This window comes from Puma concolor, chromosome F2, assembly GCF_028749965.1.
Source record: "Puma concolor isolate L17-30 chromosome F2, mPumCon1.1.hap2, whole genome shotgun sequence".
In the NCBI taxonomy this organism is placed as follows: domain Eukaryota; kingdom Metazoa; phylum Chordata; class Mammalia; order Carnivora; family Felidae; genus Puma; species Puma concolor.
Window position 1 is genome coordinate 3,307,817 of NC_141684.1, and position 23,937 is coordinate 3,331,753.

Below are 23,937 nucleotides of genomic sequence, written 5' to 3' on the forward strand. Positions count from 1 at the left end.
TCCTACGTTCCCACCAACCCTGTTACCACTGCCTTTCAGAGAATGAAGTTCTCTACGTCATAAGCCCTTTTGGCATCCCTTATTATTTACTAAAGTGCAAACAAATGCTAGGTTTAAGCACGTTTTGCCCAGATCTACTTAATACCCGTAAGATACATCCATTTATTCATGCCAGGATTTATTTTTAGTTATTATTATTTTTTAATGTTTATTTCTGAGAGAGAGAGAGAGAGAGCGCGTGAGTGGGGAAGGGCCAGAGAGAGAGGGAGACACAGAATCCGAAGCGGGCTCCAGACTCCGAGCTGTCAGCACAGAGCCTAACGTGGGGCTCGAACTCACGAACTGTGAGATCGTGACCTGGGCCGAAGTTGGACGCTTAACCGACTGAGCCACCCAGGCGCCCCAGACGTCTCTCGCACTTTGTGTCATCTGTGACAGTCCCTCAGTCTCTGTCTTTTGTGACCCTGATGTGGAGCCCTTTCCCGGTGGGTGCCTCGGTCCTTTCAACGCACCCCCATCATTTTTTTACTGTTTCCCTTCCAGACCTACAGGCTGGTCCAGGCTCACCAGTGCTGGGTTTTTTTCTGCCGCAGCCCATTTCCTTTTAGCGGAGAGTGGCATGAGGAGACCTGGGCCCGGGGTGTGTGTGCTTTGCTTGTTGGGGGGTCCTTGTGGTAGACACGGCTAGGCAAGCTATGTGTTTGTTCTCACACACACGTGCGTGCACGTCTATATTTATCCGTCCTTCTGTATTTATATATGAAAAGCCGTGAGTTCCTGCTGATACTTCTGATTCTGGTCCAATACCACCAGGTTAATTCTGGCTTTCCTCTTTCCTCATTTATGACGTCTTGTGAGATAGTGAGAAGTCTGTGTCTCGTTCAGACCTACTACACGGAAAGCGGTGGCAAGACTGCTAACCGGCGTCCTTGGGAGAGACAGATGTACCAACTAGAGAACTGGTGTGTGTGCGCGCGTGTGGGGCTCGTTTTGTGGGTAGCCAGCAACACGCGGTCGGGACCTCGTGCTTCAGAGGGCCTCCGCGGTGCCTCTGTCCTCTGCTCCCTTCTCTCTGACACCCCCTGCCTGTGCACCCCGGCATCACTGTGGGAGGTCTCAGGTCCTCGCTTCTAGTTCTGGTGCCTGACGCATTCCGTTACGTGTCCGCCGAGGGTAGTAAGTAGTCCCGACTGGAAAATGACGTTGTTCTTAGTGCCGCGGGTGGAACTGAAGCAAACGCAGGAGGGCCAGAGCCCCAGCTCCTGCGCGGACTTGCTCTAGGCGTTGCTCAAGTGCACGCTGGCCTCGCTACACAGTGTGCACCAGAGCCCGGATGGCACTTGGAACAGCTGCTAGCGGAACGCCCCGTGACGCCGCTGGCTGCGTGAACATGTCGGGTGCGCGCATGGTTAGCGGCCCAGGCAGCTCAGCCCCGCAGCCTCTCCCCCCTCTGCATCCCTCCCCCTCTCTCCTGCAGCCCCTCCCCCTCAGCCTCTCCCCCCTCCCCTGCAGCCCTCCCTCGCTCTCCGTAGCCCCTCCCCCTCAGCCTCTCCCTGCTCCCCTGCATTCCTCCCCCGCAGCCTCTCCCCTCCCCCCACGCACCCCCCCCGCAGCCTCTCCCCCCTCTGCATCCCTCCCCCTCTCCCCTGCAGCCTCTCCCCCCTCCCCCTCAGCCTCTTCCTTATCCCCCCAGCCCAGTCCCTCCCCCTCTCCCCTGCAGCCCTTCCCCGCATCCCTCCCCCCCTCATCCCCCCCCACGCAGTCCCTCTTCCTCTCCCCTGCAGCCCTCCCCCGTATCCCTCCCCCCTCCCTGTACCCCCTCCCCTGCATCCCTCCCCCCATAGCCCCTCCCCTTCAGCCTTCCCTCCCCTCCCCCATGCAGCCCCTCTCCCTCGCACCCCTCCCCGATGGGGGTCTCCTGCGGAACCCTGTGGCTGTGTAGACTCCCACTGTAGGCAGCATTGTCTCCTGGTCCTAGTGTTTAAAAAATTACTCTTCCCTTCACGGTGAAACGAATACATCTCATTTCAAAGAATTTAGGAGATAGTGAAATAAAAAGAGAAAAGAGTCACCCCTAATAATCCTCAGGAGACATAGTTAATATGTATGAGTTTATTTCTAGATATTTTTTCCCTTTTTTCACCTTCTCAACCTTGTTTATTACTTTCATGACAGTGCACTTTCAGCATAACGGGGGGGGGGGGGGGCAGGTGACCTGCAAAGTAGGCAGGTCACCTCAGGGGCCAGGGGTGACCTTTACCCACGGTGTCACCCGAGTTGCTGTTCCTTCCTCCTCAGTCCCCTGTGTGGAGATAGTCGGGTCACCCGCACACATAACCGATGTTACACCTGTCCCCCCCCCCCCCCGTTCATGGGCGTTGATAAGCGCTGGGCATCCAGGGGGCGCAGGGCCCCGTCTACAACGTGCTTACCGTGGGAAGGCGGCCCCCACGGACCCGGGCCGTGACCGCGGGCAGCTGTGGCCCGACTCCTGGCTCCTGTGCCTCCGTGGCCTCATGCGATGGAGCTGGCGTGGACAGCCCCGACCGTCGTGAGGATTCGGTCGGTGGCTTTATGAACCGGCTGCCTGGCCCGCAGTGAGCGCCCCATCACCTGCTGGTGTCATTATCCTTGTTCCGTGCCCTCTTAACACACCCTCCTTCCCCTCAGAGGTATTTTCTGTCCCTGATGGAGTGTTGGGGGGGTTGGGGCCTGAGGGCAGGACCGCACAGCTCGTACGTAGCTGAGAATAGGTCATCACGATCTGTCTGGTGGAGGCAGGGTGTGTGTGTGGGGGGGAATAATCTGCTTCATAAAACCACACAGGCACTGAGATACAAACAATGCCAAAACATGTCTTCCCTAAGGGATTAGTCCCAGACGCCCCCTTGCCCTAAGCTGACTTCATTCAAAGGGGGGGGGCCTCCAGGACACCTGCTGGGCGCCCACAGTGTGGCCACCTGTACCCCAAGGCCGAGAGGAGAGAGGAAGGCGGTTTCCGGGGCTCTGCAGCTGCGTGCCCGGGTTCACCTCCTGGCCTCATCACGTTAGCTCCCGGTGCCTGTTTCCTCATCTGTGAAACAAGGGTAAAGATAATGACCGTACCCATTTTGTTATTACAACTAATAATGGTTAATATAAAATTATTCCTAGAATTATCGGGGTAATTAACATTGTATATTTTGTATGTAATGTGCAGGGATATTTAGTTATAGCAGAGAACTGTTGATATACTTATTTGTCTTAATTATTGTCATGATTGTTAATTATGTAATGTTAATTATTCTAATAATTGTAATTAATAGTCATTACCCCGAAAGTAAAGTGAGTTCCTACATGGAAAGCGCCTCCTGGTGCCTAGGAGGTGCCCGATGCAAATTGCTTATCATATCAGCGATTCTCTTAGTGGGTAGAAGAAATGTCGCACGCAGCTCCTTTGGGGAGTATGCCCTTCTCTGGGAATTTGAAAATTATGCTTCGAGGTAAGTTTGTGCTAGTGTGGCCTGTTGTCTGTGGTCAGTGAGGGCCGCTGTGGCGGTGGTGGGGGGCTTCGGGAGCCTTCTCTGCCGCCTGGATGGTGGGGTGGAGAAACTGCGCGGATCTGGGTTACTGGGTGCCCATGCGAGGTGTGGGCGCCTCAGTGTAGACGCTGTATAGTCGCCCAGAGGTATCCCTCTGAGTCCTGCAGGACAGCAGTTCTCTCCACGGAATTTTCCGTCACGCTCCTGGAAGACACGTCTGCTGGCTGAGGCCCTTCAATTCTGAGACTCCCCATGAGAGACTACAAACCCATACAGACGAGTGTGGCACGTGTTTCTCGTAAAACACCCTTCTTTGAACGGGAACAGATTTTTCTGATTCTTCTAAGTGACTGTTTCCCGTACTTGGTCCGAGTTGTTTGCGTGAACGCTGTCAGAGTTGTTTTCTAAACAAAGCCCCAGAAGAAGCAAAGCAGGCACATTGGTGCTGTAACTCAATAGTGTGTCTTAATTGGAAACAGGCCTCGGTGTGGATGGGGTCTGTGGTGGGCGGAAGGGGCACATCTCTGCACGGAACACAGTAGAGTTGCGGGGAAACACCTGCAGGAGGCTTGTCTAGATTTTAAGAACAAACCAGAGAACCCAAACCCGCTGTGAGCCTGCGAGGACTTCATTTAACCAGTTTCCGTCCGTGTCCCCCAACACGCTGCAGTCCACAGAAACTACTTCCCACCTGATGTGGTATCTTTTTATTGTTCCCTGAAGCATCGGCTGTTGGTCTGGTGGTGGAGGGGTTCCCTTTTCATTTTGGGACGTTGGCTTTGAGCCGGCCGCTGCTCACGCGGTGTTTCAGTGTCGTGAAAGCCGTGCTAGCCAGTGTGACGCGAGAGCGGCCCCCTTGTGGGCCGGGGGACTGAGGGCGGGTGCAGACCATGGGTGGCCGCTGACCCCTGGTCGGCTGCCTCCGGGCATCGGGACCTGAATCCCGCGTGGGCCCCTGTCACCCTCCACTTTGTTTCCTTCCTGTTTGTTTTAAGACTGGACCGTCGTAAATGCTTGCGTTTGGCAAATCAGTGTTTTTAGCCTTAAGACCGCAAGTGCTATTTACAGCCTGACTGTGGGACTTAGGAGACAGTAGGGGAAATGTGCAGAAGGTAGTGAGTAGGTGTGTGGCAGGGACCCACGTGGATGGCCGCAGGTGTGTGTGATGAAGACGGAAGGAGAATCACGAGGCTCCGGAAGTGACTTCTGCAGAGTGAGGACCGGGGTGGGGGATGGGGGGGGGCAGTTCAGCTCAGGTGTTCTGTACCTGTGCGGTGCTTCAGGTGTGCTGACGTGGCCCTAGTCAGTACTGCCAGTGAGGAAACTGAGGCACAGCAGGCCGTGCTGGAGCCCAGACATGGAGCTGCCTACAGGGTCCAGGACCTTGACCCCCATCGGCGGCATCTGGATATCGGGAGGACCTGGCACACACCAGTGGGCCCGCTCCCGTGGTTGAACGCCAGGAGAGTAGCTCTTTGCTTTGCCACCATTATGCAAATGTAGAGGATCCTTTAAGAGAAATCTTTGCAGCAGCAGAGACGAAAGAGCAATCAGTTGAAAAGTTTTTTAGAATGCTCTTCTGAATTAATGAAAACTGACTTGGGTTCTGCTTTTGCTTTCTTTCTTTTTTTTTTTTTTTATTAAAAAATAATTTTTTTAACGCTTACTTGTTTTTGAGAGAGACAGAGCACGAGCAGGGGAGGGGCAGAGAGAGAGGGAGACACGGAACCCGAAGCAGGCTCCAGGCTCCGAGCCATCAGCACAGAGCCCGACGCGGGGCTCGCACCCAAGAACCGCGAGATCATGACCTGAGCCGAAGTCGGACGCTTAGCCGACTGAGCCACCCCGGCGCCCCTGCTTTCTTTTTTTAAGCCGTGGGTCTGTGATGCCCTCTGGTATACTTTGTGACTCTGACCCTGCAGAACTCGACACTTGGGGGGATTTCCACCAACCACACCTTTGTTAATATCTGAGGCATTTTCTGAAGCTGCCCCTGCCGCTTACCGATGTCTGAGACCACTTCAGACTTTTGTGAAGGATGATGACCAGGATTGGGTGATAGGGTGAAGGCTCTTGGTAGGATCACCTCCGACTGAGCCCCCGGGGCTGGCGAGGGGCCGTCATCAGGCCCGTAATTCTCCAGAATAGTAGCTGGGCAAGGAAGCTGTTTGCTCAAATCTTTTCCCTGGTGAGAGTTTATGTATTTTGAAGCGAATGATGTTTGCTGCCTTTGAGTTGAGCGCTTGATAAATAGTTGTTTAAACTGGAGTGGCTGAATGAACTCGGAACTGATTTGATGATTTGCCAAAACCTCCCCCACCTCCAAAAGAGAAAACAAAAGTACTGGAAACGCGCACTGGCCTCTGTTCCTGGATTCCGAAAGTTCGCTGCTGGTACAGACTGTGTACTTGCCTCCCTCTCCGTTCTGGGTTGTTTCTGTTGGAGGAGAATGCTAAGTGGGTTAATCCAAAGACGTTTGTAAATTAACTTAATCCACTGAGGTCTACCGTGGATCATTGCACTAACTTTGGAACAAGCAGGGACTGTTTATTAATGATTAACTCTGTGTTTGTTCTGTTGACATTTTGTGTGTGTCCATTTCCTTTTTTTGGTTGGCAGTTTCCTAGAGAGAGAGGACCATCTGGGGCCGTCTGTCCTTCTCACGTCCCGTGTCCGCGACACGCGGCACCGCTGATGAGCACGTCTGAACTGCACTGCCCAGAGCCCAGCTGCCTGGGGCGGGCCCTCCCAGCTAGCCCGCGGGGTTGCTAGACCACGAACCTCTGTGGGGCCCCAACAGTTGGAGTTTCCTGTGTGTCCCCAGTGGCTGCAGGTGGGGCCATTATTCCTGGAGAAGCCTGTGGCAGAGCCGCAGTGTTTTCAGAAGATAGTCTGGATGACAGTCCACACCCACAAAATGAGCAGTTCAGACAGTGGCTCTGACAGCTTTCTGCATCAGGACCTGTGTAACGTCTCAAATGATCAAGGACCCCAAAGACCCTTGTTTCCGTGGGTTTTATCTATTAATAATTACCGTGTTAGAAATTAGACCCAAGGAGCCTACAAAATAATGCATGCATAGTAAAGAGAGCATATGTTAATAGATGTCAATTAATAGATTGCACACGTTAGGAGATGTGTGTTCATAGATCGTTTTTTTTTTAATGAAAGGTAACTTTTTAAAAAACAAACAAAAAAAATGTAGTGAGAAGAGTGATACTGTTTTACGCTTTTTGTAAATCGCCTTAAGGTTTGGCCTAATGCAAGCGGCTGCCTTCCACATTGAGTCTACGGGGATGTGTTGTTTTTGTTGAAGTGCAAGGAAAAAGTCTGGCCTCACACAGATAAACAGCTGAAAGGGGGGAGGAGTGTTTGTTTTGAGAGTGAGAGAGCACACTAGAGAGCATGAGTAGGGGAGGGGTGGGGGGAGAGAGAGAATCCCAAGCAGGCTCCGTGCTCTGTGCTGAGCCACCGCGGAGCTCGATCTCAGGACCTCAGGACCTCAGGACCTGAGATCATGATCCTGAGCTGAGATCAAGAGTCTGAACCACCAGGCGCCCAGGAGGAGTATTTAAGTAGCCTTTTCAGACGGTTGTGGCTGTTCCTCTTTGTTACCACCCCCAAACTCAGCCAATAGTAGTTTCTTAGAAGCTGGTGGCAGCGGGATCTGAAACCACATAGGTGCAGCGGAATCGGTTACTTAGCTGGGTGTGATGTCACGCGGCAGGTGTTGGACACTATTGGCTCGCTGACTTGCGCGGGTTTTCCAAACATCGGCACATGTCACTGCACACGGTCACACAGCGTATTCGTGGATGTCGCCACACGTCTTATCAGAAAGAAGTCTCTGTTAAGCTCGTGGGGGTGAGTACGCGTTTTCCACAATTTGGATTTTGGCGGCAAAGCTTGCCTCGTATCCTTGCAGCAGATCCCGGCGGCTCTTCTGGAGTGGCAGGCCCACTAGGTTCAGGGCCGGGGATGCGTCTGTCCCCCACCCAAGGCCGTTCCCCCCCCCCCCCCCCGGGAAAAGGACGCTCAGCTCGCGGCCTGACACTCATGCCAGTACTTTTCCTCTAGACGAGGAGACAGCCGCCGCGTTTCGGGAGACGCACACTTCCTGTTTCCTCACACAGATAGAAAAGGCTGAAGAGTCAGTGTTTCATGAGATGAATCCTTCACGCGGGGCACTTCTGGGGAGCCCGGCCTCCCTGCCTCGCGCGGGTCCAGTGCTGAGCCGCCGCCCAGCCGGGTATCGGCACCTGCGGTCTCACCGGCCGTTGACCCTTCCGTGTACACAGAGGGTAAATAATGTCTCGGTGTCGTGCCGAAAATACTTGTGACCTTGGGAAACGCCCTCAAAGGCTCCTGGGGACCCCTCTTCCCCCACCCAACCCCCCCAGGAATTCATGGGACCCCTCTTCGAGAATTGCTGCGTTAGGAGAATCCTAAGTCCTGTTCTCTCTGTGGAATGATGGGTGTGTGACTATCTGATGGCAGAGAGTGTTAGAGAGTCCACGCTAATGAAAGTGCAGCGAGCCTTACGAACGTGTTTTAATGAAACCGCCAAGGAGGGAGTCAGATTTGGAGTCTGGGTTCTCGCGTGTGTGGCCTGGCCGCGACCGCGTGAGGGGCTCGGGGGCTGTGCTTGCGTCCTCCGGGCGGGCCGGCACCTTGGCGCGGGTGTGGGTGGGTAGGAAGAGGACTCCCCATCTTTGGTGCGGAAGGAAGTGAGGCCCGGCCTGCTGGCTCCATGTTTCGGGTTGTCGGCAAGGGGTCTTGTGTTCTTTTTGGAAATAGGCAGCTTCACTGAGTGGCGTCTTCAGTTTCGTGAATTCTGTTTGTGCTTTTTGTGGAAGTGTTTGTAAAGGTCGTTCTGTAAAGAGAGCCTCTGTCTTCGCCAGCCGATACGGATGAGTTTTCGTCCTTGTTTCGGTACTTCTTGAGTTGGGGGGTTCGTCTGAGCGAGCCTGGCAGTCTGCAAGCGACCTCCATTCCTGGCTTGTGTCCGGAATGAGTTTAAGACAGTTTTCTTGGGGCACGGGGAGTGACCCCCTTCCCCACCGCCTGTCCTGCTGGCTCCTTGTTGCCACTGGATTTAAACACAGAGTGTCTTCCCCCCCACCCCCACCCCCCCAGGAACAGCCAGAAGCCCGCTTGGGGATTTGTTGGTGGGTGTGCTCAGGTAAAGCGTGGTCTCTGTGGCTGCTGTTCAGGATGGTGTGTGTGCTTTCGTAGTAGCTTCTGACCTGCTCTAGAAAAAGATGAGTGAATGGTGTGACCCACATAGAGAAAAGTGTTCTAATTGATTCTTAACCAGCAGGCGTCCACCTCCGAGCGTTTGAAAACTTTCGAAGAGTGTGCTAACTGATGCGCTGCCTTGTCCCAGCCCTGGCCCGGGGACAGGGCAGAGACCTTGCCGTCTTGCCCGGACTGGTGCGGGGCCCTCCCCTCCCTGTTCCCTGTGCTCCTCACCTGTGTCTCTGCAGTCTGGCACCGTGCCTTCCTCCCTCAGTGTGTGGGAGCACCTGCCGTGGGCTGAGCCATGTGCAGGCTGCTGAGGTGATGCAGACCCAGGGGGCTCCTGCTCTCGGGGAGCTTATGACCTGGGGGAGCAGACAACTGGTGGACAGACACAGTGCGTCTGGTGCAGGGAGTCTACTGAGACGGTGGGGAGGGGGGCGTTGTTGGACAGCGGAGCTGGGGGACGGGGGGCAACATCCGTGGGCCCGAGGGAGGGGTGCGGGACAGGCGCATGCTCAAACCCCGCCGTGGCCGGAACCGAGGCCAGAGGGCAGTGGGCAGGGGGCCGCCGTGGCCTGCTGTGATCACACTGCCTGCTTGGCCGGTCGCAGAGGTTGCCAGCTATTTATAGAACACACTGTGAGCCCTGGAGCCTGGCATCACGACCCAGTGTGACCTCACCAGGCCCACGCCAGCCTCTCCCCCTTCTGCCCTCGTGCCCTTGAGGCGTCTGGTCCCTGGTCGTGGTTCTGGTCCTGCCCACCCATTTCCTGCTGATGGACGTTCCTTCCCTCCAGGGTCTGCTCAGAGTGGGCATCTCGGGAAGCCTTGCCAAATAGCTAAGTAAGAATGCCTGGGTCTTTTGTCCAGTCGGAGGCTTGTTTTGTTCCCCCCCAGCAGCCTGATCCCACCTCCCCGATCCCTACGCTGCTGTGGCCCGCGGAGCGAAGCCAGCAGTGGCTCGGGTCCCTGGGAGACGATGTCAGCAGGTCCCACCCCGGTGGGTGTGCAGCGAGGGGCGCCAGTGGGAAGGAGGGGCACTGGATGCTGTGGATGGACAGATCGGACAACGGCTTCACGGTCGGCTCCTCTGCTCAGCTGTGCTAGCCCTGTGTGGGATCCCACCCTGACCACCCGTGGGACCATTTGGACGTCCTGAATCTGCTCTGTGACCCAGCAGGTGACCCTGGTATCACTCTTGGAAGCCACTAGAAAGTAAGAAGTCTGCAGGGACGTCCCTCCCTTTTACTGCTTTCGTCTGGCTCCCTCAGCATGTAGGGCTTCTGGGTGTTTCGGGGAGGGTAGATCAGTGGCCTCAAACCACAGACGCTCTGCTGGCCGAGTGTAGGACTCAGTGGTTTTCCTGGAGCCCGTGGCCACGAGCGAGCAGCTCTGGGCGAGGTCGCCGAACGCTTGCCGTGACCTTCTCTCAGCCCACGCCCGCTCCTTGGGGTTTTCGTGAGTGCTGTCTGCTCGGGCCCTCCGCTGTGTTGCCCTCTGTGGGCACCTGCTGGGCCTCCTCTGATGACTGGGAAGCAGAGTGCAGGCCACACGGGCTGTTCAGGACTGGCGTTCTGCCCCTGGAGCGTGGCTGGGGGCCCGGAGTGTGCACTGAGTGGCACAAGGGAGGCGTGCTAGAGGGGACAGGGGGTGGGGGGACCATGCTGAGATCCATGTTGGGATGCTTAGCCCTCTCTGGTATAACACTAACACTCGAGAAAACAACAGCTTTATTTGTTCAAGATATAGCTCACAAAGCCCCAAATTACCACTGTATTTTTTATGTGATGTGGTTAAAGATCTGAAGGATGAGTTATAGTGCCGATAACCGGGTCCGGCAGGCGAGCTCCGTGCCACAGCGGGCAGAGGAAGGCCCGTTCCTCTCCACGAGCGTGAAGGGGCCCAGGGCTGAGAGCACAGGATGGTCACACGTTCCCTGTGGGTGTGTAAGATAACGCATAACGTAAAGTTCTCCATTTGAGAGCGTACCATTCAGTGGCCTCACGCGCACTCACAGTCTGGGGACCACTGCCTCTCTCCCAGTTCCAGAATTCTGTCACCACCCCCCCCCCCCCCGACCCACGCCGAGCAGGAACCCTGTACCCACTGGCCACCACTCTCCTCCGCAAGAGTATAGGAGGTACCAAAGTCCGTATGTCCCATGATTCTGCTTGTAGGAGCGTCCAGAATGGTACCTCTTGTATAACCTGAGAGTATCTTCAGGGTTCACGGCACTGCAGTGGGTGTTAGTGTTTCATTCCTTTCTACGGCTGGAGAACATTCCATCGCGGGGACGTACCGCATTCTGTTTTATCCCTTCCCTGGACAGTAGACCTTCGGAGTTGTTTCCAGTTAAGATATTTTTAAATTATAAAATTCTTACTTTTCTGTGCCTTAAAGCTTTGCCAAAATTACAAATGTGTGTGACATTTAAAAAAAATTTTTTTTAACCTTTATTTATTATTGAAAGACAGAGACAGAGCATGAGCAGGAGAGGGGCAGAGAGAGAGGGAGACACAAAATCTGAAGCAGGCTCCAGGCTCCGAGCTGTCAGCACAGAGCCCGACACGGGGCTCGAACTCACGGACCGCGAGATTGTGACCTGAGCCGAAGTTGGACGCTGAACCGACTGAGCCACCCAGGTGCCCCGTGTGTGACATTTTTATCAGGGGATACACAGGACGGTTTGCTACGTTTTCCATGCTGCACTGAGAGCATTGGCTTTTGGACGATGTCACCGTTGTTCCCTGTTTGCCTTGTGGGAAGAGAGCGCAGCGTGGGGGAGCCCCGGGTGCCTCTGTGTGAGCGCACGGGTGTTGGGAGCCCTGCTGAGGAGTCTCCCTGAGCCCCTGTTGAGAGTTTGGAATCTGCCTGCTGACTTTAGGCAAATCGAGATGTAGTTGACGTTTGAAAAGACGTTGCACACTGGTGTTTTTTTTCTCTGTGTCCGTAAGCATGGGAGAATCTTACGTATTTTTAGTAAGCCCTCCTGAGTTGTAAATTTTTAGCGCGAGCCTATCAGTTTATAATCATAAAAAACAGCATTCTGCGTCAATTGTCATATTGGCCGTGTCTAATGTATTTCACAACTCGAAGGCATGAGATGTCAATAGCAGAGTGGGGCAAACAGTTATGTTTGACTCTGTTTCACCTCACGGGAGTTCGTCGGCCTGTCCCTTCCCCGAGGACCCCGGTAAGCCTGCTGGTCCCCCCACACGAGAGCCGTGAGGTTCCCCGGCTGCCGTGGAGGCCCTGAGCAGGCTCGAAGCTTCCCCCTTTCTCTAAGGAACCGTCTCATAGAGCTTCCTCAGCCACGTGTCTCATCACTCGTGTTCCTGTCCAGTCCACGGTCGGGGGAAGTGGCCAGAGGAGGGGATCGCTGGGCCTTGGCCCCGCGCAGTGTGGCGGTAACCCCCGCACCGCGGGCAGCCCCAGCCACGGGGGACCGCCCGGGCCCCTCGCGTGCCGTTCCATCTGTCAGTTGGCACACTTCCAGGCGCATTTCTTACTCCCGAGCACTCCTCCCTCGGCCTCCAGGAGTCCTAACACGTGGCCGGTTTGGGTTCCTTTCTGGAACAATTCGAAGGCAGTCCTACACGTCGTCATTCGTCCACACGGACTTCAGTGTGCGTCTCTAACGACGAGGGCTCTTGAAACGTGGGGTCACGTACCAGGACTCCCAAGCGATGGCTGGTCCCTACCGGCAGAGGGACGGTCAGGGCTCAGGTTCCCCCGTGGCCTCACGGTTGCCTTTTTATCGCTGGTGTGTTGGCGTCAGTGTTTGTACACACAGTCAGCCGTGAATTCCGGCACACCTGAACAGTTTTGCTCACGTAATTTTCAGGCTCGTGGAGGTTAACTCCTGGCCGGAGGCCGTTGCCCGTTGCCCGTTGCCCGGTGACTTCCTGACTTTGCCCACAGTGCAGAGCTTGCGTTGGTCACTCACGTGGTTTTAGGGACACGTGCTGTCCATTGCATCATTTACCGAGTGCCCCCGGAACTCCGTCTTCAAACGACGTCTGCTCCGGGCCCGCGGGTTGTGCACCTGGGCCGCCGTGGGCTGGCGAGGGAGGCAGTTCTGCCATCAAGGCCGGGTGCTCTGGTGGCCTGGACGGCTGGGCTCCCTCGGTGCTGCTGCACTCAGCCTCGTTGCCCCCCCCCCCCCCCCCCCCGCCCCCCAGGAACCTGGTGCAAACACCGGGTTCTTCTGAAAGCCTCGGACGGTCGTGGCTACTCCACACAGTTCGTTGGCCAGGGCGGGCCGTCCACCTGAGTCTGCGGCCAGCCACCTGCCACGTCTGTGAGCCCGGGAGCCGGTGCCAGGAACGCGCTCCTCACGGAGACTCTGTGAAAACTGCAGCGTAGGTGAACCTTGAAAGCATCGTGTTCGGTGAAAGCAGCCAGGCGTGTGAGTCTGTGTCCGTGAGGTGCCCAGAGCAAGGAAATCCAGAGACAGGAGAGCAGATGACTGGTCACCGGGGGTGGAGGGGGAGGGTAGGAGTGACTCCTTGCGGGGTGTGTGGTTTCTTTCTGGGGCGGTGAAGGTGTCCCGAAACCAGACGGTGCTGATGGATCTGCTAAAGCCACTGCATCATACGCTGTAAAACAGTTAAGGAGGTACCTTTTTGTCGTGTGAGTCCTAATATGGTTACGAAAAACAGAAGCAAAACAAAAAAACCCCCAAAACTGGCCCCGGATCATTCTATGCGTGCCCCTTCCTGAACCCAGATTTCCAGGCTCAGCTTTGGGCTCGAAGGTGGCAGCAGACGTGGCCCTGGGGTCCCACCTTATGCTAAATGGGGTCCACTAGGACCCAGGGGACCTAGTCTCCGGGCTTCACCCAGCTGCAGAGGGTGCTGGGGAAAGTGCCCCCTCGCCCCCCTTACTCGGTGTCAAGACGGATGCGATCCAGCCAGGGACTGGAGCCTGACGTGAATGGGAAAAGGCCGCGATTGTGTCGTTTAAAGACAGAAGCATCCTGCACCTGGCAGGGTCCATGATCTGAGATGCGTGCAGGTGTCCGAATTTCTTTCCAGCCCTTTAAAGAACACCGAGCACATTCCTATTTACGTTACGTTGTGGGCCTGTCTCTCTTACGGAAAAATTGAGTAAAGAGGGCTAACAGTCCTGGGGATTCTACCTGCTGGATTTTCAAGAAATCCTAATTAATTATCCTGACACAAAACAAAATAAAAACAAAAACTTGTACCTCTACGGGATGTCGGTATTTAGAAGCGACATCTCAGATGTCCAGCAGCACCGATTGAGGGAACTTTCTGGTGTCTGTCTTTTGGTAAACTTGCTTTTCGGTGTCCCCTCAGGGAGCTGTATTCATTCCAAGTGAGGGGACTCCGGTCAAGTTGGAGTGAACCTCAGGTGTCTGCGGCAGGAGCCTTGCTGAAGAGAGCAGGGAGATTACTCAAAGCCGAAGCTCGTGTTACTTAGTCTTTTCAGATGCTTTTCTTGGTGCAAGGGGCATTCTGGGATTTGTTTGTTTATTTTTGGTAATCGTACCATGATATGTGCTGATGAACGTGTGCCTTGTTTTCTTTAAAATAGCATTACTTTTCACAACGTACAGGGATTGTAATTTAAAATAAACACGGGAGCATCCTTACAATAATGTCTGAGATGAAATGCTTGATTGCTGAATATATTGCTGAGGAGAGGAAGTGTGTTTCTTTCCTTTCACAGCGGCCGCGTTGCAAACCGGACCCTGCAGGTGCCCAGGCTGGGAGTATTTTCATGTGTAACGAGAATCCGTGTTGATCACAAAAGAAAGATATAAACAGAAGCTGCAGCTTTCCCTTCGTAATATTTATTTGCAGCCTCTCTCATGCTCTGTTTAAAACGGGACTCTGAAGCGTTCCTTGTAGAAAAGAGTGACTGCAGAGAGACGCGGTTGTCCAGGTGCAGGAAGCTCTTAAGGCAGACTCAGAACCGCTCTCGCAGGAACCGAGAAGTGTCTGTTTCCCGTGCGTCTCTCCAGGGCCGTGTGGGCTGGGTGCCCGGCCCGGCGCAGCCGCCGTGGGCGACGGCCGAGCATCCCCTCGCCCGCAGGAAGCGGCGTGTGCGTCTCCCCGGTCTCACCGGCACAGGGGCGGCGTGGGGTGGCCCGGCCGTGGCAGGCCGAGAGGGCCGGAGCCCGGGACATGGTAGAGCAGGAGGGGCCGGGCGATGCCACGTGTGACAAGGAGGTGTCCCTGAGAAGGTGGCTCCTGAAAACAAGTGCGCGGGCCACAGGCCTCTGAGGAGGAGTGTTTGGGTGGAGGGAAGGCAGGGTGGAAGCCGCGGGCGGAGGGGGGAGCAAGAGCTGGCAGGGTGGCCGAGGGGGGGGGGGGCGCGGATTTGGGGGCGCAGAGTGACACAGTTTGCCTGCCAGCTTCTGACCGCTGTGTGGACATGGCGGGGGGGGGGGGGGGGACCACTTAGGAATTGCGGAGTAGTCCTGCAGGTTTGCACCCGTGTGCTCACGGAAGGCGGAGCGGGGAGCTGGCAGACTCCGGGTCCACGGGGGGCATCGTGAAGGTGGAGGCAGGGAGGTTTCGTCACAGGCCGGGTGTGAGGGAGAGTCGGGTGACAGCATCGTGGTGGCCTGAGCGGTGGCCTCATGATTGAGACGAAGACCCCGTCGAGGGTGGTGGGGGGGGGAGTAATGCGGGGTCTTGGTGACTCTGTCAGGTGGGTTTGGAGGGGTGAGGGGGATCCTCCTGATTTGGGGAGGGGCAGTGGTGCTGGGAGGATGGGACTGGGAGGCTCCCAGTGTGGCCAACTCAGAGGGGCGGGGAGAGGGGAGGGCCGGCGAGCGGGCGGGGAGGCGTGAGGGAGGGCGGGAGTTAGCACGGGACACGTTCGAGTCTGCACGGTGTGCAGCACGTGAAGCTGGAGCCCTGAGAGGTGCCTGGGGGCATGTGGACCGGAGAGGCCTCCAGGGGTGCTCAGGGTGTAGAGGGTGCTGGTGGATGAAGGGGCAGAGCTGGGGAGCGGGGGTCCAGGGCTGAGACGCGAGGAGTCACGAGGAGCGGGCCCGCTCGTTGTCAGGTGCGGCCGAGGGCACTGCCGGGCCGAGGTTTGACCGTGTGACGCGATGACCCTGGGAGAGCACTTCGTGCGTGCGCGTGGTGGGGGCCCCGCCCGGCTGCAGAGCTGGGGGACAGTTAGGAGTAAACGCAACCAGTGGCTCGACGGTTGGGGGGCGGACTGTGGGATCCAAAGACCGCTCTGTCCTGGAGTCTGGCCGGGCTCGCTTTTCACCCGTGAACGACTTTGTGTTAGTTCCTTACGGTGTCTTCCCGCTCGCACTCGTGGGTTCAGAGTTGCTTGTTTCGGTGCTTCGGGATGTTACTTCTCTTTCTTGGGGACGCCTCACCCTTGACGTTCGCTTCTGTCTAATCAGAGCTGCTTTATAGCTGATGTGCGGTTTCCTCTCCAGGGTCTTAGGAGGTCTTTTCTCTGTCTCTGTCTCATTTTGTTGAAGATGGGAACAGCCTGACTGAGAGGGGAGAGTCACAGCAGAGAGGGGGAGGGGTGGCTGGAGCCTTGTCCCTGATTCCACCCTGGTCTGCAGGCAAGGGCTGGGCCCGGCGAGGACACCATAGTTCTTCGCCCCCAACAGATGCTCCCGGAGGTGTGGGCCTGGGACAGCTCTATTCTTTTCCTTTCCTTTCCTTTCCTTTCCTTTCCTTTCCTTTCCTTTCCTTTCCTTTTCTCTTCTCTTTTCTTCTCTTTTCTTTTCTCTTTCCTTTCCTTTTCTTTTTCCTTTCCTTTTTTTTCCTCTTTTCTTTTTTCTTTAATGGTTATTTATTTTGAGAGAGAGAGAGAGAAAAAAAAACACAAGGGAAGGGCAGAGAGAGCTAGGGAGAGAGAGTTCCAAGCAGACTCCGCACGGTCAGCACAGAGCCTGATGTGGGGCTGGATCCCCTGAACAGCAAGATCATGACCTGAGCTGAAGTCAAGAGTCGGAGGCCCAACCTGCTGAGTCCCCCAGGTGCCCAGGACCCTCTTCTGATGGCTGTTACGCCCTCCCTCCATGAAGCATGTGAGTCCGAAGCTGAGGGAGGGGGCGGGAGGGGCGTGCCGGACATTTGGCCACGGACTTGCAGGCTGCCGGAACACCCGGAGGGTCACGGGAGGCCGGCAGCCTCTAAGGCAACATGGGACCAATCAGCATGGTGTTTTTGTCATACTTGGGGCCCGGGTTCAGACCGGCCTTGCATCAACCCTGGATCCCAGGGGAACCGCTTGTGCTCAGCTGACCGACCAATATCTCTTTTTGTTTTCTTTCTGCCCTTAGACATGTTCCCTTCCTGTGAGCCCCGCAGGGCATCAGAAAGCCCGTTTCTTCTGGGGGCTTCGCAGCCACATGCCCATCCGTGTGCTGAGCTGTCTGCTAGTTTCCTCCACGTCCTTGAGTGGGGACATGATTGCCGGAAGACTCCCCAGTGAGCCTTCCTCCACAACATACGTATTTAAGGTGTCCTCGTGCAGCCTTCTTTCTTTATTTTTTATTTTTTTCATTGCTTTATTTATTTCTGAGGGAGAGAGAATGAGAGAGCAAGCAGGGGAGGGGCAGAGAGAGGGAGGCTCCACGCCGACAGCAGCAAGCAGGGTGCAGCGCTTGAACTTCTGAACTGAGCCATGAGATCATGACCTGAGCCCAGGTCGTCAGAGGCTCGACCGACTGAGCCACCCAGGCGCCCCAGTCCTGTGGCCTTCTTTATCGTAACAGGACTGGCTGGCAGCTGGACATCTGAACAGTCTGTACTGAATTGGGGGCCCTCGTAGGGAACAGCACTGCGACCAGGAAGCTCTGGTCGGTGGGCCTGTAAAAGATGTGGTGTTTGTTCTGGGTGCTGTGGGAAGAGCCCCCCAGACCGAGTGGTGCAAAGCCACAGCTGTTGTGCTCATGGATTCTCTGGGTCAGAAATTGGCACCGGGCCCAGGGGCGGTGTGCTTTCTCTGCCCCGTCAAGCCTCCTCCGGGAGGCAGCGGAGTGGCTCAGGGCTGGGACCATCTGGACACCTCTCCACTCGCAGGTCTGGCACCCGGGCTGGGTTGACACCAAGGCTGGTTTCACCAGAGCCTGCTGGCCAGGGCGCCCACATGGCCTTTCTGTGTGGCTCGGGCTGAGTTCTTCGAGGAAGTATCTGGAAATCAGACATTCCCGGGAGCAGAGCGGTTGCTGCGTGGCCTCTTCTTATCCAGCCTCACAAATCCCCGGCCTCATTTCCCTTTCTCCCCTGCTCTGCTGGTCGAAGCTGTCACCAGTCTGCCCAGACTCAAGGGGAGGGGATGTGGCCCCCAGCTCTTGATGTCAAAAGGAATTGGGTTGCTTTAAGACTGCCGCCGTGTTGTCCTTCCAAAACAGTTAGGACCTATTTCGGGTTGAGAAGCAGAGTCTGACAACCGGCTCTGTGGTTCAGGACGGCCATCAGGTGCCCGGTTGTCGTTCGTGACCGTGCTCTTGCATGAGGGCTATCAGCTAACTGCCGTCACACGTTATGGCAGCTGGGAGCTCCTGGCCCTTCCAGATCCTTCCAAACCATCATGATCCAGCCAGAGAGCCAGAGGAGGCATGGAGGCTTCCCGGGAAGAGTCCAGACTTTGGAAACAGAGACGCCGGAGTCCGGGTCCCAGCTCTGCGACTGTGCGACCTCAGGCAAGTCAGTTCACCTTGTCCGTCTCTGTCTCTTCTGCAAGATGGCAACACTCCCTACCTTAGCAGAAGTGTTTTGAACCTCACGGGAAAGGTGAGGTGCCATTTGTCCGGGCACCTGGCACTCAGATTATAGTAACCGGAAGGCGTTGCAGGGAATGGCCTTAGTAGTTCAGCGATATCATTAATAAGAGTCACACGTCGCACCTTCTCATAGGATCCTGATCGGGAACAACCACCCAGAATCTGGCTCCCTTTTTCCGTGAACAGTGCACATTTCTTGGATCTTTAAGCCCCCCGTGATGCTGACTTATCAGCGTGCTGCAGGGGTTTGAAGAGAGAACATGCGTTAACATGAGGCCAGATGGCTGAGCCTATCACCAAGTGCAAGACTAATTAATTGAAGTATCTTTCAAGCAGATTCTAGCCTCGTCCCTCCTTTGTACCTGTGGTTTTTGTTGTTTCTAAATGGCAGCTTTGTAAAAGTCATTTTCCTAATCAGGAGCTGCTCAGGTAGAAGGAGGCAGTGGATATTTAGAATCTTGTTTTCAGCAAGCTTGATGAATTCTTTCAGTTCTCACAGTTGTCTGTGGTTCCGCCGTAGTTTGATGCAGGTGACTGACTGTCTCTCCACGTGGCACTTTCGCGGTTTTGTTTCCAGTCGTGTTGGTTGTTTCTTTTTCTTTTGTTTCTGCACTTGGTAAAACCTGTCGAAGTGGTGATTTCAGGCCTCGGTGTTTGGTTCTGACCTCAGGAGAAACCCTTCTGATGCTTGTTTTGCGGGAGTGAGTGATGTTTTCAGGAGGTTTTCATTGGGTAACTTACTAGGTCCAAGATGTCCTTTCTGAGTGGCCACGGGCTTTTGTCTGTCTTGTTTGTTTTTGCTTTGAGAATCACGAGAGGGACCTGATTTCCGGACGACGTAAGGGACGTGTGTATGCGTGCCACACGACTAGTGCCAAAATGGGTTTAGACGCGCGGGGCGCTCCGAGGCGTGCGTGCGTTAACTGTCTCGGCTAGAGGGCCGCCGGGACCTCAGAGGTAGTGTGAAGTCAGGTCCCTGTGAAGGCCGGGCCGTCTCTCCAGGTGTTGAGAGCAGATGCACCGCCCTGGCCGGCCGCACGGCTTCACGAGGGGGGGCGACGCGAGTGAGCCTTGGGGTGTGTGGGAGGACACGCGTGGCCCCCAAACCCCTGAAGTCCCGGGTAGATCGGGCGCTGGCATCGGCAGGCTGCACGCGTGACAGAGGTGTGACAGAGCGGGGCGTAAGTTGGAGAACGTGGTGAGTTACTCTGTTGCTCTAGTGGGATGCACTGAGCAGGAGCAGCCGGACAAAGACGCGGTCAGTGGGTCCTGTGAACCTGCGGCATCTGAAAGAGTGTCCTGTCGGGTGGCAGGGGCTCTGGGTGGCTCTGGGCACCGTGGGGTCTCCAGGAGAGAGACGTCTGCTGTGGCTGGTTTCCAGGGGCCGAGACGAGGAGCGGGACAGGCTGGGGAGGCAGTGGGCGTGCGGAAGCCAGGTCAGGGACGCCCTGCGGCTCATGGAGTGGCCCGTGCGCAGAGGGCACAGGGTCGCTGAGGGTCCTGCCGCACGGTGGGCACTCATCCGAGCGGGGAGATGGAGTGTTCTCCTGGGGCGGCTGTCAGGCCTGGCAGGGAATGGGGAGGGAGCCGGGACTGTCCTGGATAGAATTTAGCAAAGCGATTGGCTTCAGCAGAAAGAAATGTAAGCTCATGCCTGCTCGGTCAGGATTGAAGTCATTTGGACTTCTAGGTTGGCAGCGGCTTAGAAAGAGCCCTTCTCCAGTAACTGAGCCCAAACCAGCGGGTCCCGCTGAGTCCTGCTGGCCTAGTCTAAGACACCTCCTCCTCTTCCTCCTCCTTTCATTTATTTGAGAGAGAGAGCAAGAAGGAGACGGAGAGAGAGAGTCTCAAATAGACTCCTTGCTGTCAGTACGGAGCCCGATGCGGAGCTCGAACGCATGAACCTTGAAATCACGACCTGAGCTGAAATGAAGGGCCAGGCACTCGGCCGACTGAGCCCCCCAGGGTCCCCATCTAAGATACTTCTTTTGGGTGTGATGGCTTCAAAATGTCTGACAAAGCCCCTGACTTTGTCCTCCGTAAGGGCCATGGGGACTGTTGTGTGTGTCCCCTTCCCGCCTGCGTTGCCACATTAAGCGGCCGAGCTGCTTTGTGGGGCCGTCAGCCCTCCGGGGCATCTGGCCTCAGTCCCGCTCGTCCTTTTCCGTCTGTGTTGGACCACATAGAATAACTGATAACGGCAGTGGACAGCCACCTTGCAGCCTGGACACCCAGGGTCACCTGTCAGTTCCCCAGTCGGGCCAATGATGCAGAGCCTTGGTTCTGAGTGACACGGGTTGTGTGTTAGCCGAGGAGGGAGAGATGATGGGTTTCGCCGCCTAGCCGGTAAAAATAGACACTTATTCTTTCCACGGCAGGCGGAAAGCGAAGCCTTCACTCAGTAGCCCCGTGGGACAGAACTGAAATTGTGGTTTCTTTCGTTTTTGATACCATTTTTCTCTTCCTGATTCCTTGTCTGTTAAGTTCATCAGGCCTCACGAGCTGATGGTGATGGATCAGGATCCGTGGTTTCGCGTTAGCTACACGCCCGCCTGCTGGGTGTGCTTCGTCCGTTACCCAGGTTAGGGCTTGAAGTCAGGAGTGCGTCCCACGGAAAGAGCCTTGGCTCGCGCAGCTGGTCGGTGGCCGTGCCTTCCTTCCAGAAGGGCAGACAGGAGGCAGCCAGACCTGTTCCCGGCCGCTCCCAGTGAGAAGGTCACGTTGCAGCACACCCCGTCCACGACTGCCACGTGGGAACGGCACGTCTGCAGAAGGTGCTTGCCCTCAGGCGAGATGTGCTCCCAATGTGTGTGTTTTCTTTTCCGTTAAAAAGTGAACAAAACGTTGGTGGCTACCTGCATTTGGCGGTCACGGCTCTAGCTGGACCGCGGGGCTGTCTGTGCGGGCAGCACCCCTGCGCGAGTGCAGATGCCACGCTCCCCGAACCGGGCTGTGGCATCGGAAGGGGCCGTGTGTGCTCGGCATCGGGACCCCCGCTTGTGCCTGCTGCAAAGGTTGCACGTAAGCGAGGCGGTTTCTTGCCACCTCAGAAACTGACTCAACCCTGTAACCTGAAGGGAGGAGGAGGGAGGAGGCGTGTGGGGCACGGTTATAAATGGGCAGAAATTGGTCCCCTACTTTTTTTTCCCTTGGGTGCACTTTCAGTATGAGTTCGCTTTATCTGGGATATAGAACCCAAATTGTGGCTTTAATCTTGGACTTGAAATAGGGGACGTGCGGGCTTACCTCCGTGGGGCAGGTCCCCAGGCACTGGCAGGTGCCAGGGGGCTCCCCAGGACAACCTCATGGCTGCGCGTGTGGGGCCCTGCGGGTGGCCTGGTGGCTGCCCATCTTCTAGATGACGGGGTGTCTCCTCCAAGCTGGGCCCCTCCTGTCTGCATCTGTGTGGCTGTGGATGAGGGGCCTCAGATATACGTGGGAATCCTAACACACCCACCTCACATCCTGGATTGGGCAACTTTTTTTTAAAATTTTTTTTTTTTAACGTTGATTCATTTTTGAGAGACAGAGACAGAGCATGAGCTGGGAAGGGACAGAGGGAGAGAGACACAGAATCCAAAGCAGGCTCCAGGGCTCTGAGCTGTCAGCACAGAGCCCCACGTGGGGCTTGAACCCACGAACTGCGAGATCATGACCTGAGCTGAAGTCGGAGGCTCAACCGACTGAGCCACCCAGGTGCCCCCTGGATTGGGCAACTTTTTAAAAAGATGTCTCTTAGGCGGAGTACTGGCTATGCTTGCCACCTCTTAGTTTTTGTTGAACTTTGGAAATTGTCAGAGAAAAATAGAGTAAACACCCATTTATCCTCCTGCCAAAATTTGTTCAAAGTTGGTTTTGTAGGTTTTTAAAAAAATAGCTTTATTATTATTTTTCTAATAAATAGTCCACTTAAAAGAATCGAGGCAGAAAGCGCAGAAAGACAACTTATCACATGACCTCCCAGAAGCCACCACTTTTGTTTATCAGCCTTCCTACACCACACGTGTGCGTGTGTAAATACATGACAAATGGGACTGCCCCCAACGCCATTGTGGAACTTCTCCCGCTTCCCAGTATGTGGAGTCGTTGTTTGTGTGCGGTGTCGGTAGGTTACCGCAACAGCTTATTTAACAGACTTTGTGCTGACGAAGTCCTCATCGGTCATGTGTTGGGTGGGCGTTGATGCGTTCCGGGGCGGGGATGTCTTGCTGTTGTGTGTAGGTGTCTGCGTGCTTGAGGATAAATGCCTGTATCCTGAGTTACTTCATCAAAGGGCACAGGATTTTAACCGATTTCTGTAACATACCTTCAAGACCAGCCAGCTTAGATGTAATCAGACTGATCATTTTCCCCGGCTCTTCTAAATGCCAGGTAGGCAAAAAAAAGTTGTTTACGATTTCAATTTGCATTTTTTGAATGAGGGCTGAATATGTTTTCTGTTTGTCGGCTACTGGTGTTGCCCGTGCGCACTCTCCATGTTTTCCCGTTGGAGTCTCAAATCCTTATGAATCTATGTAGACCGTCTACCCAGGTTTATGTTTTTAGGTTTGTGAAGTTATTATGTCACAACATTTTCCGAATTTCTTGGGCAACCAGAGAAGCTTTAAAAATCCCGTGGTGACCTGCATTTTGGTTCCAAGAAAGAGAACATTCTGACTCCCGAATTATAAAGGACTAATTTAATTTAATTTTAATTTTAATTTTAGTTTTTTAAGACTATTCAATTTTAAAGTAGTTCTTTGGATGTCTTTGTTTCAGTTAGAAACGTTGCCTGTTTATAATCTGTGTCCATTTGGAGTTTGTTTTGTAATAAGACGTGAGGGAGCTCATCTTAACTTTTCCCTCAAGTGGTCAGTCCTTCTCTCCTGTCCCTTCTCTCCTGTCCCACAGTTGAAATGTCACCTTAGCCTGCCCTGAACTGTCCTCACGGTTGCTCCTGACGTGATTCTCTGCCTGCCCTCTGCTGAAGTGAGTCCCCCGGGGACAGGGACACAGCAGGTGCTCAGGGAGCGAATGGGACACGTAGCCTGAGGCTGGGCACACAGTCAGACCTCACTTTAGTAGCAGCTGTTCCTGGGCTCTCCTGTGCCAACGGAACGAACTTGGGGGGCCTACTTTATGCACTGTTAGCCCACCCATTTCTTTTGGAAACTGTGTTTGGCTTAAACATATCCACTGTCTCAAAAGGACTTGAGGCACCTTGGCCTGGTGGCAGAACTCATGGGCTGTCATAGCAGCAGGACCTGAGCTGAGCCCAGCTTGGTCTGTCCTTACCTTCCCGGTGTCCCAGCAGCAAGCTGGGGGTCACACGTGTCTGGCCCACGGTGAGGGCTAACCGGGACGGCACACGTGGTTCTTCCCAAGGAATTGCGGGAGAGCTTAAACTAATACACACGCTAGAAGGGGTAGTTAGTCGTTTTCTGTTGGTGTGGAGAG

The 23,937-nt window shown here is 55.2% G+C and overlaps 1 protein-coding gene across 4 annotated transcripts in view; it reads left to right on the plus strand.

Annotated features, from left to right (window-relative positions):
- Positions 1 to 23,937, plus strand: part of AGO2 (argonaute RISC catalytic component 2) — a 117,123-nt gene that overhangs the window by 14,390 nt on the left and 78,796 nt on the right. Inside the window, exon 1 of one of the 4 annotated variants that reach the window (XM_086695073.1) lies at positions 22,689 to 22,872. The exons of the other annotated variants lie outside the window; for them this stretch is intronic. Within the exon in view, the coding sequence (XP_086551199.1) occupies positions 22,866 to 22,872 (7 nt within the window). The 5' untranslated portion in view covers positions 22,689 to 22,865. Of the gene's footprint in view, positions 1 to 22,688; positions 22,873 to 23,937 lie in introns of those variants that run through there. 4 annotated transcript variants of the gene reach the window in all.